We start from the raw sequence: 15017 nt of genomic DNA on the forward strand, positions 1-15017 counted from the left end.
ATGGACACACGCTACACTTTTTCTGGCTCCTTCTCCATGAAACCCAAGCCACCCTAGAGAGTGTAAGTAATGCAGTGTCCTAAGGATTTAAAAGAAGGTCATGACCAAAAACCCCTCAGTGCCTTTTCCTACATACACACACACACTCACACATGCACTTGTGCACACACACAAGTATGCATGCATGCACACACACATATATGCATGCGTGTATGTACATACACACAGAATGGGGTAGTGTTAAAGAGAGCAAGAGAAAGAACCAGGACAGATCTGCTTAAAGACCTAAGAGACAGTCAGGGAGAGACCCCAGGAGCAGGTGGAAAGGAATCCAGCCACCCAGCACTTTCCCACCTCATAGTTTGCTGTAGACTCTTGCCACCTCCAAATAAATCCCCATAGTTTTGAGATTCAGTGTTTGTATTTGTACACTTTTCTGCCCTTGGCTGTGTGCTTTACTCTTAAATTTCCATTAAACATAGAGGGTTCCTTGCACAGCTATTCCCAAACATTCTCAGCTCACCACGCCCATAATGTCTCCGTGACTTTTATGCATTACCTCTAAGTTGAAAGAAGAGCTTAATGGTTGGATTTATTAAGCAGTTAAGAAGCAAACTACTTCGTAAGTATTTGTCCTGACAACTTAATAGTCATTGGGTAAAATACACATAAATAGAAATAAGTACCATTTTATTTCATCTTTTACAATTGACTCATAGCACACGTGCACCTGTTGGACAGTCCCCAAGATCTCCCACCTTGAAATTAAATGGCTCCAGCCTGTGCTCCTTGGTCTATATGGAGCTTGTGTAGCTCTGACACTGTGACTGTTGCACACATGGCATCACTAAAATACAATCACATCGAGACATGTGGTACTCTCTAACATTGACGCAACTGAATACAGCTGTGTGGTATCTGTCAAGTGCTGTGCCTCCCTCAAAGATGGTTAAAGATCAGTATCATTTCTGGGAGGTTACTGTACACCACAGGGTATGTTAGAATGTATTTGGGAACTGTGGTTTGAAGGAATCATTTATCCAATACTTTCTCACATGTCTGTATGTATATGCGCAAACACATGTGTGCTTTATTGCCAAAGCAAATATAAATTCAATTATAAAAATGCACAAGAAAAAGTCTATAAAGGTTAAACCTAAAAGGATAATTATGGTTACTTCTATGTGAGAAATACTAAGAGAACATGAGATCTAGGGACAATTTTGCTTTATTGTAGTTACTGAAACTTTTCTAGAGAAAAATAGAATTCTGTGTTATTTATGTTACTATAAGAAATCATTACAAAGAACAATTTCAATTAGCTCACACCAAAACTATCTATGACATATGGCCCATTCTGTAGTAGGGCCCATGATAAGCAGGCCTCCTTCACCCCATCTCAACCACCTATAACCCCTCCCCTGTTCCTGGAGCCTCTTCCAACCTAACCACCCTATGTGTCCATCCCAGAGCAACACAGAAAGACAGCATCACCCACTCTGAACACTTACAGCCATCTCCCACGAGGAGAGCTAACTCCCTCCAGTCTATCCATCATATGCAACCTTACCCAGAAGCACAGACATCAATAGATGTAAGTGTAGGTCACACACACACACACACACACACACACACACACCTGCCTGCAGCCTCTCCCTGGGTGCCCTCTCCAACCAATCTCTGACCAGAGGCCCCGCCTGGAAGCCCCCTAACTTTGACTCACTTCAGCCAACTCAAGTCTCCCTGTTGTCCATCTCCAGCTTCTTTAATAGGTAGACTTAAAACACATATTAAAAGACGCAATCAATAAGATAATTCAAGAATCCCATATCTTTCAAACCAAAACAACAAAACCCCAAAGCTATATGAAAATCAAGACAATTTGTCTCCCTCCTCACAAAAATAAACCACCAATCCTATAGTAATGATTCCTGATCAGAACCACTTAGATGAAATTTAAGACACAGAATTAAAAGGAACAGTTACAGATATGTTCTAAGAGTACACAGAATATAAAGAGGACACAAATAAACACTCAAATGAACCAAGAGTGCACAGATATAAACTAACACTCCCAAACCACAAGCAATCGAATAAAATGAGGAACACAATTCAAGATATAAAATAGAATTTAATAAAGAGATAGAAATATTGAAGAAACCCTAAGGTGAAATGAAGATAGAAATTAAAAGTTCCATAAACAATTTCATCTATAAACTGGATCATGGAACAGACAGAATATCATAGTGGGACTTAAAGATAAGACAGAGGAACTGGATCATTACACCAAGGAAATGATAAATTTTTTAAAAAGATGCATGAACAGAGTATGCACGATCTTGGAACATCATGAGAAAATTAAACACACAAATTATGGACATAGGAGAAGGACTCCTGGTCAAAGAAACAGGAAATGTTTTCAATAAAATCATTAAAATAATTCCCTAAATCTTGAGAAAAAAGGTGCATATGGACAGGATCCCAAAAGAAATTCACCCAGATATATTACAATTTAAACACTAAAGACACAGAATATAATAAAGGATAATGAAGGTTGCAAGAGAGAAGAGCCAAGCCTCACAGAAAGGCAGGCACATAGAACAACAGCTGGCTATAAGACAGATGTTAAAGCCAACAGGGCCTGGACAAATATATTCCAACCTCAGGAAGATCAAAAAATTAGAGAGAAGAAAAGGAGACTAAACTATAGATACCAATGAAATTAAAAAACACTTACATATGCACCTTAAATACTGATATTCCACTAACCTACTGAAATTAAATCAAGATGCAATGAATAATGTAAATATATCTAAACTAACGATGTGAGTGAAGCAGGAATAAAAACGCCTTCTAAGCAAAAACAAAAAACAAGCAAACGAAAAGAGCTCAGAACAGGATAGATGCTTTACAGAACTCTACAAGGGAGTCACAGTTACAAAACTACCAAATTATTCCACAAAATAGGCAGGAAGGGAGGCTACTGTTGAGCCAGAGAGATGGCCACAGATGGCTGGGTGATTGAGAGCATTGGCAATTCTTCTAGAGCTGTGATCCTCAACCTTCCTGATGCTGAGACCCTTTAACACAGTTCCTTGGGTTGCGGTGACCCCCAACTATACCATTATTTCTGTTGCCACTTCATAACTGTCATTTTACTACTGTTATGAATCATAATGTAAATATCTGTGTTTTCCAATGGTCTTGGGCTACCTTTAGGAAAGGCCTTTCAACCCACAAAGGGGTTGCAGCCCACAGGTTGACAACTGTTCTAGAGAACCTAGATTAGATTCCCAGTACCCGCATAGTGACTTAAAACCATCTGGAACTCCAGTTCCAGGGTATCTGACACCCTCTTCTGTCCTCTATTGGTACTAGACGTGGCACACAACAAAACTCACAGATACATAAAACAAATAAACAAATTTATTATCCTGATACAAAATTAAACAAAAACAGCAGAACAACAAGAAAATTACAGACGAACATAAACACAAATTACTCAATGAAATACTTGGAAACAGAATTCAAGATCACATCCAAAAAGATCATTCGCCATGGTCAAGTTAGACCCATTTTAGGGGTACACGGATAGTTTGACATGAATAAATCAATAAACATAAGTCATTGTATCAAGGGACTCAATGATAGAAATCACATAATCATCTCAATAAATAAAAGTCATGGAGAGGGCTAGGAATGGAGGGAACCCATTTCAACATAACAAAGACTATATATGGTAAACCTGTAACCAATATCACACTAAACGGGGCAAAGTTCCAAGCGTTACCAAAGGTGAGGCACAAGACAGGAGTGTCCACTCAACTTCTGTTCAATACAAGACTTGAAGTTTTAGCTAGAGAAGTAACCAATAGAAGTAAATAATAACTACACAAACAAGAAAAGACTTTAAAGTATCCATTTTTCGGCAGATGATATGACCCTAGACATCACAGACATCTAAAGACTCTACCCCCCCCCAAAAAAAAACCCTCTTAGAGCTAATAAACACTTTGAGCAAAGTAAAAAAGTAACACATAAGAAGAAGTAACCTTTTATATACCAATGGCAAGCACGCTGAAAAGAATCTCATCCACAGTACCACAAAACATTAAAAACCTGGAAATAAGCCTAACCAAGGAAATAAAAGACAAGTATAACAAAGGTCAAGACACCAAAGAAAGAAACTGAGGAAGGAAGGAGAAGCTAGAGAGAGCACCACAGATCAGGAGAATCAATATTGTGAAAACAGTCATTGCACCAAAAGTAATCTAAAAATCCAACACCTTCCCAAATAAGATTCCAGAGACAAATATAAAAAACTTAAAATTTATATGGAAACTCAAAGAAACAAAGGTAGACTGCTCTGGGACAATAGTCTTTTATCCTGTCACTTGCATTATTTTTAATAAAGTGCTGATTGGCCAGTAGCCAGGCAGGAAGTATAAGCAGGTGATCAGGCAGGAAGTAGAGGTGGGGCAACGAGAATGCTGGGAAGAGGGAAGTAGTCTGGAGTCGTGACCCAGCCGCAGAGATAATAAGATAGCAAGATGTGACTGTCTCATCGAAAAATGTACCAAGCCACGTGGCTAACACAGATAAGAATAATGGGTTAATGTAAGATGTAAGAATTAATTAATAAGAAGCCTGCACTAACAGGCCAATCAGTTTGTAATTAATGTAGACCTCAGTGTATTTATTTGGGACTAAATGGCTGCAAGACTGGGCAGGACAGAAATCTCGGTCAACAGTAGACAAAGCAATCTTGGAAACTATATACTGAGGGAGGTATCAGACCTGATTTCAAGTTATATTACAGACCCACAGTAATGAAGGCAGTATCATTATGCCACCAAACAGGCACATAGGTCATTGAAAAGGAAAAGAAGTCCTAGATACAAATATAAAGAAATCCACACAGCTCCACCTTCACTTTCAAAAAACAAATAAGCAGAAAACATGTTCAACAAATGAAGCTGAGAAACCTGGATATCAACATGTAGAGGAATGGAAGTAAATATCCACCTCTCATCCTTCAGAAAACTCAACTCCAGATGGAGCAAAGAGCAAAATAAAGGACCCAAGAAGCCTGACGCTGCTAGAGAAGAAAGTAGGGATTGTGCTCACACACGCAGGCATAGGTATGGATTCTGCCTAAGACTCTGACTGCACGAGAAATGGAACCGGCAATCACCATATGGGGACTCATGAAACGAAAATGCTTCTCGATAGCAGAGAGAACTGTTAATTGAGTGAAGAGGCTGCCAACAGGATGGGAGAAAATATTTGCCAGCTATACATCTGATAGACAGTAACTGGAATATACAAGGGACTCAGAAAACTAAACTCCGAGAAAACAAACAAGCCAATTAAAAAAAATAGGCTGTGGAACTGAACAGCGAGTTCTTCAAAGCAGAAATACAAATGGTTGGGAAACACTTTAAAAAGCAGCCAACATCTGAAGCCATCAGGAAAATGTAAATTAAAACTACATTTAAAATTCTGTCTTACCCGAATCAGAATGGCCATCACCCAGGGTACAAGTGAGAACACATGTTGACATGGCTGTGGGTAAAGAGGAACTCCTATACACTGCTGGTAGGAGCAGATGTTGATGTATCTACCTTGGAAATCAGTATGGAAGTTCCTAAAAAAGGAAAAGGTAGAGATAGAACCACCCTACAACCCAGCCTAGCCGCTCCTTAGCATACACCCAAAGGAATTAGTATCCTACAATGGTTCAACAGTGGCACGACTGTAGCGAGACAACCAATGACTCCATACTTAGCTGAGGCCTACTCCTCAAGAGGGAGCCCATGCCTGCTACTGTAAACCTGGAAAATTTCTCCTGACTGGAAGAACTTTGGGGCACCAGAGAAACAATCTACCATGGCAGTTTATTGATTGACATAGAATCAAATCACCTTCTAAATAGCTATATTTATACTCACAGAGAAAGACTGCTCTTAAATTGAGAGAAGTCTCTGCGGTGAACGGAGGTGAACACAGAGCCCCATGCTGCACAATTGCTGAGCAAAAAGGGTAGAAGAGGGCTCAGCCCTAGACAAGACATACACTACCCGCTTAAGGCTCACAAACACTGCGTGAGAGAGGGCAGAAAGAATGTAAGAGCCAGAAGACAGGGAGAAGGGTTGTAAAATGTCATCTTGTAAGCACGACACTGCCGTGGCAATCATGAACATGCAGAAGCTTTGCTCCCTGGCACCAGGCCTGGACAAATCAAGCCTGCCCAATAATCATCTAAGGATGGGGAAGGCAATCGGGGGCTCTACAGCTGGACTGCTGAACTAGGGCAACTCCCAGGCTCTGGGAGAAGGGGAGGCACAGCACCTGGCTGTGTAGCCACTGGGCATCCCTCTAGGCTCTGACAGTTTCAAGCCTAGGGTCACATAGATGGCCTTACTAAACTTCAGGAAAACATTCAAGAGAATTACAGGGAAGAAGTGTAGCTGACGGAGGTGGGAGGGGTTCTAGGGGTAACTAAAATACATTCTAAACATGTAGGAAATTGCCAAAGGACAAGTTTGTTAATAAAAAATAAAGCTTTACCTACAGCAACTTGTAAGATTGTGTTGAACTCTGAGCAGAAAGGGTCAGCCCCAAACTTCAGGGAGAGGGACAGGCTTCCTGAAGGAGCCAGCCAGGAACTGTGGGGACCTCGCGGGTGAGTGCTCTCCTCACTTGCTGATCTATAACAGCATGCTCCTTTTCCAGATCCTTCCTTCCTCCTCTCGTTTCCTAACACAGACATTCTCAAGAGGGGATGTCAGAATCACTGGTTGCCTTTTCAAAACAGAAACCATCTCACCACCTACCTGGCCCTTATTTTGTTCCCCTCACTATTTCACACTGAAGCGGAGAGTGTCTCTTCAGTGGCTAGTCTCTGTGGCTTGCAGGGTCCCAGCAGAAGACTACACTTCCCAGCCTTCTTTTTACTAGATGGAGTCTTGTAGCTGGAACCCACCAATTAGTGAAAGGGATGAAGAATTCAATCCCATGTTCACATCCTTTATTATCCTCAGGAAGATACACACATCCTGTGATCAAACATGACTCGCCACCCTCGTTTGTTTCCTTCGTTCCAACTATTTCTCGTGTGTGTGTGTGTGTGTGTCTGTGTGTGTGTGTGTGTGTGTGTGTGTACAGCCATTTCTTTTGGCTAGAAATTCTCCATGGAGATGGTCCCAGGGGTGAGAAATGGAAGCCACACTTCTTGAGAGATGACAGAGGAGAGTCATGGAATACAAGGTAGGAGAAAGAAGAATCCAAAGTCAGTTAGTTAAAAATGAATAGGAACAGAAACAGCCCTATATAAAATTGCCAAGAGGCAGCCTTTTATAACAGTTATATTGTATAAGCTCCATGTCAGCCTGGCACTGACACTGCTCCCTTGTCCTCCTCACCAACTGTGAAGAATCTCAAGAGAAAGGGATAATTGCCTTAGCGTCACAAGACCTCAAAGTATAAAGCTAAAGGAGAGGTCTGAGAAACACGGGTACCCATCCTATCTCGAATGTTCTTCAAGTTAGGCACCATGTACATAAGCCCATATAGATGAGAATGATGGAAGATCTCAAGATCCAGCCTCAAATTCCTTCTCTACAGAAATCTTTGGCGAACCGAGTCTCTCTGTGTGCTGATATGTCTCTGCCCATGAGAAAACTCCTTAGTCCCCAAGAAGAGACTTAAAAACTTACTCCATTTTTGACCCTCACATAGTTATTAAGTGTTTTCAGAAGAGAGCTTAGAGGAACTTTGAGCTATAGAACATTCTAGCAATCTACCAAAAGCCTGCATGGAAACCTGGATGCATTCCCACCTTGGCTCACAGAGAGAGACTCAGACAGGGCCCTCCACCCTGCTCCCCTGTCCCATGTTCTGACAGTCACTCAGCTTCTGGGCACTGTTGTCCCAGCCTTGTCAGAAGGCTGTACACTTCTGCATAATTTATTCCACATGTTTGTTTGTCGGACCTGCCAGAGGCATCCGTCGTAAATGTTTCAAGGCCTTAAGTTTTGATGAGCTTTCTTTAGAAATAACTGTCTCCCGGGGTGGTTCATAGAATAGTAAATTAGCACCATCTATCCACACACCTCCTCCTGGCCCTGGCTCCCTTAGTTTCAGTGTTCCCATAAAACATTTATGGCTTAGAACATCACAGACAGTGCCAGGCAGGGAGCGGGGGATGAGACCAGCATCCACATTGAGTAAATATTTGGGTGACAACAAGTTCCATGAGGTAACTCCCAAGAACTAGTTAAGTGGAATTTTGTTTTAAAGTCCTACCCCCTGCACCCTCTCTCTCTCCATCACTTACACAAATATTCTTAACAGCCCGGTGACTTGGGGATGGTTTGAATAAGCGACTCTCCATTAATCCATTCATAACATCAGTGCTGAGCATTCTTAAGTTTTCCCCAAATGTTTGACTCTCTGGTTTCCAATGAACTTTCACCTCTTCACCCAAGCCAGGGCCCATGGTGTGCGGGGTTTGAGGCTAACAGAGTTTAGAATCAGACCAGTGTGCTGACTGGACTTTCCTGCCAGCTCTCTATGAGACGCTCTCAGATCTGCTCTCTGTGACTCACCTCCTGCCTCTGCTCCCTGATGCTGGGCACTGATTTCTAAAAACCATGTACCTCAGAATGACTTATTGACTGACCTTGGGTTATACTGAGCTAGTGGGAGGGGGGGGTACTGGTGGAAAACTGAAGAGTGGAGACTTGAGAGATTCGAGGTATCTCCCCATGCTTTAGACCATGCCTCCGGAGGGGCTGCTCTCCCTACAGGGTTCTAGTTCCCATCGGTCGGTCATGACTCCAGGTTCCAATGGCATCACCGCCGTTTTGTCCTTCCAGGGCTGAGTCATAGCTACTCCCCACTGCTGCTAATCTCTCCTTGCCTCAGTGGTTCCTATTTGCCTCAGCATCACTTCTAACACCTTTGTAATAGTTCCTTGTGTTGTGGTCCTTTCCACTGCTCTGTGTAGAGTGAGCTTTGATTTGGGGCTATATTATATAATGCAAAGTTTATGGAAGAAAAGGATGCAGAGGCTAGAATTACAAAGGCTTGGATGAACTCTCAGAGGGTTGATAAGCAAAACTGAGTTCAGCTTCTTAGTCTTGCCATCTATATCTAGCATCTTGCTTCGATGCACGTAGCTCTGCTATCTTATATGAACAGAGGGAGAGATGATACTAGCAATGAGGGACTTTAGGACAGGGTATTCTAGATAAAGACTCTATCTGCTTAGGGAACAAACCCAACCAATTCTCTTATTAATAGTTCCAGACTCCATCATATTCCTGACACAGAAGATAGCTGTGTTTATCTTCTTGAGTTCCCTTTACTGTATGCCGATCCTCTTACTGAATGCTGAGCAAATTCTACCCACTATTCACATTGCTCAGACCCAGGGAGCACACTGTCTCTTACCAGGTTTCCAGAGAACTATAGTCTTCCCCACCTTTTATTGAGAGAAGCACCAAGCATGACTCTTTAGAGGTGTGTGAAGATCTGCTAAGGGAAGACCGTGGGGCTCCATGTTAAGAGAACACTGTGGTTTTACTGCATATAGGTTGGACTGAGCAAGTAACTGCCCTTACTGAATCTCAGTTTTCTCATCTCAGAATCGGGGACCAATAGGGTTTGAAACTGAAAATGGAATATTACTGTAAAGTCTTGAACATATTGAACAGTCTACAAATGTTACTTACATCAACGTTATTACCATTTCTTTGATGTCAGGATCCTTAAAAGTCACTGAGAGCCTCTATAAGACTAGCCAAATTAATGCTACAAAAGTTACGCAAGGGACAGTACAGTTCCTAAGGATGGACTGACGACCAACACCGGCATGACACTATCAGCAAAGACCATTGCTGACTCGCAGAAGGGCAGAGGCTCTAATGCCCTTTCTCTCCATGAGACAAGGGGGGCAGAAGAGACCCCCATGAAGAAGCTGTCTGTATGATGGATATGCAGTGGCAAGTCCAGCTTCTGCCCTGCAGTGTGCTTACCTCTGGGCTTCACCATGCTAGCCCTCCTCTCCAAGCATACATAGTTCCCATCTAACTACAGTGCAGAACATTCATTTCTAAGGAGTGCCATCGTGACTGATGTTCATTGCTGTTGGGTAAGTAATATATTGCGTTTTAATCAATGGCTTTAGCCAACAACATAATGATGAAAGATGATTTTTTTTCTTCTAAGATCAAACACAAGACAATTCTATTCTCACATTTTTATCCAACACCACGTAGACCAATGGAAAAGAACTGTCTGGATATAAATTCATTCACTTAGAGTAGATTAATTTTTAGGAGAATGTAAAAATAATACAATAGGTAAAATATTCCTTTTACAGACAACAGAGTATCCACACGCAAGAACTTCATTTGGATTTTCTGCATCATATACAAAAATTAGCTACGGTTTTCATAAACTAAATATAAAGGTTAGAACTATAAAATTCTTCATGACAATGAGCTAAGCAGTACTTTATCTTTTCAATGTGGAATGCTCCATGAATTTGCATGCCATCCTTTTACAGTGCCATGGTAATCTTCTCTGTATTGTTCCAACTTCAGTTTATGTGTTTGGAAGCAAGGACTATGCAATAGTTTCTCACACAGGACTCAAGAGTACAAACTGACAAAGGAAAAACAGAGAACTTGTGATTTAACTGGTATCATCAATAAAAAAATACGTGTTTATAAGTTATATTATCTGATATAGGACTATTGTCCCAGATATACAAAAAAATCTAATTATTTTATAGTGAAAACTAATTAACATAATGTTTAAATAGGTGGAGGATTTAGCTAGACAATTTTTCTAAAGAAGACATAGAAATGACCAATAACATAGGAGCAGATGTTTGGCATCATTATTCATTAAGGAAATGCAAGTTAAAATATCAATGAGATACCAGTTCTATCAATAGGATGAATAAAGTAAAAACACGTGTGGCAAGTGTTTGATGTGGAAATGGCATGACCACTTATCAGAGGTTAACATAAGACCCAGTAATCCTATTGTTAGACATACACACACACACACACACGCATGCACACGCGGAAACACATATGAAAATATAAACCCGTAGTTAAGTAAAAATCAATGAGCTAATCTTTAATAACTAAATAAATTATAAAAAAAATCAATGAGCTACTGATATAAGCTATGTCATGGGTCCATTTTCCCAGGTGAGAATTTAAACACCACATATGAAGTGAGCCCATTTACATGAAACTCCAGAACAGCAGATCCCAGACTCTGAAGAAACATTAGTTGTTTTCCGTAGCTTGGCAACTGGATAGAGGAATATTTTTTAAAGTTTCATTCAAGTGTTGTTTTGTTTTGTGCTGTGTTGTGTTGCTTTGCTTTGCAGGGTGAGGGAGTGAACCCCGGAACTTGTGATTTTAGAAAGGCACTTTGCCTCTGGGCGACATCCCCAGCTGGGTGCAGGATTTCTCGGAACAATAAAACTGCTCTGAGTATAGATTATGCGGCGCAGCTGCAGAAATCCATGAGGGTTCTGAGAACTACTGACCTATATGGGTGAGCTTTGGGCTGTGTGTTGCTTTTGGGTATTCTGAGACTAGGTCTCATACAGCTCAGGTCGACCTCAAACTCCATAAGTACTGAAGGAAGGTGACCTCCAGCTCCTAATCCTCCTGCCTCTGCCCCCTCCAATGCCGCATGTGTCACTATACCCACCTCAAGCCTGGGTGATTCTTAAAGTAGGAGAATTAAGTCTCAATTCTAAATGTACATGGCGTGTTCAAAATTTTTAAAGGGAAAAGAAGTTATGGCTCTCTGGGGTTACACAGAACCAATGACTGGCTCCCCCACAAACAGCTGTGTGGTCTTAGGGAGTGTCCTGTGTTGATCTGAACCTCAGTAAAGGTGAGTGCTTTTATCATTCCATAGGAGGGTAGGGAAGGAGAGAAGATGGAGCTTTGGGGCAACAGTGAAGAGGGGTCCAGGTGAACCACCGGGGTGAAAGTAGTGCATCCAAGCCTAGCTAGACTTGATTCTTCGTTCCAGGCTGCTCCCTAGAGCAGGTGCCTTTCATGGCCAGCTCACACTCCTTAATGGCCCAAAGCCTGCTCTGTAGTGGGTACTGGCCACACCTCTTCCTCCAGGAAAGAGAAGCCCCCTGTCCACCAGATCTCAATGCAGCATCATGTTCACCGTCACATCAGCCATCAGTGCTCTGATTTATAGAACAGGAAGATGCACTTGCAATATTACCAGAATCGGAAGAACACGAGAAGGACCCTGACCATCAAACGCAGGCCGTGTTTATCTCACGCTGTTCACTGGGAAACTCATTTCCTCCCACCGCCCATTAGATGTTCTGAGCTTTGCATTCTCAACAGGGCAGTGAAAAGAGATGCTGAATGCTACAATATAAACATATGCATCATTCATAATGCATTCAGATGTTTCTTAATTATTCATAGTTCCCGAAAGTTATTTGACCTATCATGCACATATATTCAAGCAATATTTATATGAGAACCACAGCCTCACTGAACAGAATTCCAGCTCATTGGCGTTCCCGTTTACAGAATTAAAATTAAATGAGTGGAGCTGGAGAGATGGCTCCATGGTTAAGAGCACTTCCTGTTCTTCCAGAGGAACCAAACTTGACTCCCCAAGCCCACAGCAGGCCCGTCACAGCCACCTCTATCGCCAGTTCTGGGAGGACCAGACATCTCTGGGCTCTGTGGGCACCTGCACTCATGCACAAACACACACATTTATAACTGAAAATAATAAAATATTACTTTAAAAAATTAAGTGAGCCGCTGGTCCATAAAAGCTATGTGTGTTTTCTATAAAATTATCCAATGTATATTGTTCTAGGCTGGAGAAAGTCAGTTGCATGAAGTTGCTGAAGCTGGCAGAACACAGAATATACACTTTGTGATAAAGGTAGCAGAGATGATAGCCTTTTCTAAGACCAGACTCACTATTTCTCAGACTAATTGACATTCTTGGACTTAAGTCTAGAGGAGAAAGAACAAAAAAACCGCAGACCCCCCCTTCTATTTAAGTCTTATTTTCTCTTTTTTTTTTTTTTTTTTTTTTAAAAATGCTAGTATTCTGGGCTCAAAAACACCACATTCTTCTGTTTTGGTATTTGCATAAATTTGCATGTTAACATGAATGGCTGCAACTTAAAGAATGTAAAATATAATAAAATTTGAATTCATATCCAGGATGAAGAAAAGACACATTGAAAAACAACAGATTTTCACTCTTTTTTTTTTTTTTTCAGAAATCGGATTTAGGAAAGACATAAACACACAATCTTGATTTAAATCAGGGTTGCACTCAGAGGCAGGTACTGCCAAGGAGGGCCCACATACACACGCACCATGAGTATTTACAAATGGCAACAATTCCTTCAACCCAGAGGACATGGCGTTCCTCGCGTTCCTCCTGTGGCCCACCCTGAAGAATGAACTGCACAGGACATAGCATGTGTAACTCAAGCAAATACAGCCATGCTTTTGCCTCTGTGGGCCCTAGGAACCGTTTTCTGCTTTATCCTTTGACTTCCCCAGTGCGTTCGTTCTGAGGCCAGTGTGTCATGATGGTTAAAGGCCAGGGCAAAGGTTAGGACTTCTGCCATGGCTAGCTTTATCGGCTGTGTGACTTCTAGCCAGCGACACAATCTTTGCATATCTTTCCTCCATGAGCTCCCCTTTACACATCTTCATACCAGCTTCGTAGATTTAGCACGAGAACAACCGAGATTACAGAGCACTTAAGACCGTGGCCAGTGGGGAACGAGGATCCAGGGAGGTTAGTGTCGGGCTTGCTATGGTAACAGGTACCCAGGTAACTCTGTCCATAGGAAACAGCCTCAAGATTGGGTTCTCTCTTCTCCAATGCACCCTCCCATTTTGTCCACACAGTTCCACATGGACCTCCCTGGATCTAATCACCATGACAACCTGTTCCCCAGGGACTCCAGCCCTAGAGACGATGGCAGACAAGCTCTCACTGCATCCTGTCCACAGTCACCCCTTTCCACAGCCAGGGTCCCAGGACTGGGTCCCCAAATAGCACAACAACCGGCTCCAACAAAGACCAGAAAGAGCTATGAGCACAGCCTCTCACCTCGTCATCCTCAGGCGAATTCCCATCCAATTTCTGGACCTCCGACTTGCCGCTCTCCTTTAACAGTTTCTCTCGGACTTTGGTTTCATACTCAGGCCGGGAGTGTTCCTACACCAAAGAGTCAGTAAACAGAGTTAGTAAACAGGAAGGAGAGTGACCTTGGCCTGCGGATCAGAACTGGACACCACAAGTACATCAAACTAGGTTTAGGAATGGACGCTATCGACATGGTTTGCCACGTGACACAGTTACGGGGACTCTATATCAAGGACACAGTGTTGCAGGGAGAAACGAGACACACAATACTTATTGTCACACTGAGAACCAAACCTTGGAACGTTCCTGGGGTTGACACCGGTGTTGAGAAAGGAGAGAGAAGATGTTAGCCAGGCAGCTGATAAGGAGAAGCTATGTGCTTTGTAGAGCAAACAGCAAAGAGAGGGGAATTGCTCTGACCCACCCGCTACTGTCCTCCTGCCTCGAGCTCACTTACAAGGAGCGCAGCCCCTCCTGGAAAGAGTTATGCCCTACAGCTGGGAGTTTGGGGAAAGCAAAAATACTTCTCTCTTTCATGATTCTGCCAGCTAAAATGGTAACCAATAATCATCAAAGTCAAGGTAGTCATGGGGGATCTTAAAACCCATTGCCTGGACCCGTCTACACAGCATAGGTGAGCAACTGACTTGGGCATACAGCAGCAATGCGAACATGCAAGAGACAACGTTAGGCTCTTCTGCCGATCCAAATTGGACTGTCAGTCACCAGGTATGGGAAATAGCTTTCAACAAGTCAAGAGGAGTGCGGTCAAATCACACCACTTCGGACACTGGGCTTGCATCCAAGGGGACTTAGCCGCG

General features: G+C 42.3%; 1 protein-coding gene and 1 non-coding gene across 4 annotated transcripts in view; both read right to left on the reverse strand.

Moving 5' to 3' along the window:
* Ano2 (anoctamin 2) overlaps positions 1-15017 on the reverse strand; it is a 335303-nt gene that overhangs the window by 142522 nt on the left and 177764 nt on the right. For 2 of the 3 annotated variants that reach the window (XM_050164129.1, XM_050164131.1), the window contains 2 exons: positions 14491-14502; positions 14161-14268 (listed from right to left, as the gene is read on the reverse strand). In XM_050164129.1, the coding sequence (XP_050020086.1) occupies positions 14161-14268; positions 14491-14502 (120 nt within the window). The remainder of the gene's footprint in view (positions 1-14160; positions 14269-14490; positions 14503-15017) is intronic. The other variant, XM_050164130.1, reaches the window with a different exon arrangement.
* Positions 10529-10633, reverse strand: LOC126514935 (U6 spliceosomal RNA). The gene has a single exon (XR_007595712.1). It is a non-coding gene; the product is annotated as a U6 spliceosomal RNA (small nuclear RNA).

This window comes from Alexandromys fortis, unplaced genomic scaffold, assembly GCF_014885135.2.
Source record: "Alexandromys fortis isolate MF-2015 unplaced genomic scaffold, M_Fortis_MF-2015_v1.1 scaffold_150, whole genome shotgun sequence".
Classification (NCBI taxonomy): Eukaryota; Metazoa; Chordata; class Mammalia; order Rodentia; family Cricetidae; genus Alexandromys; species Alexandromys fortis.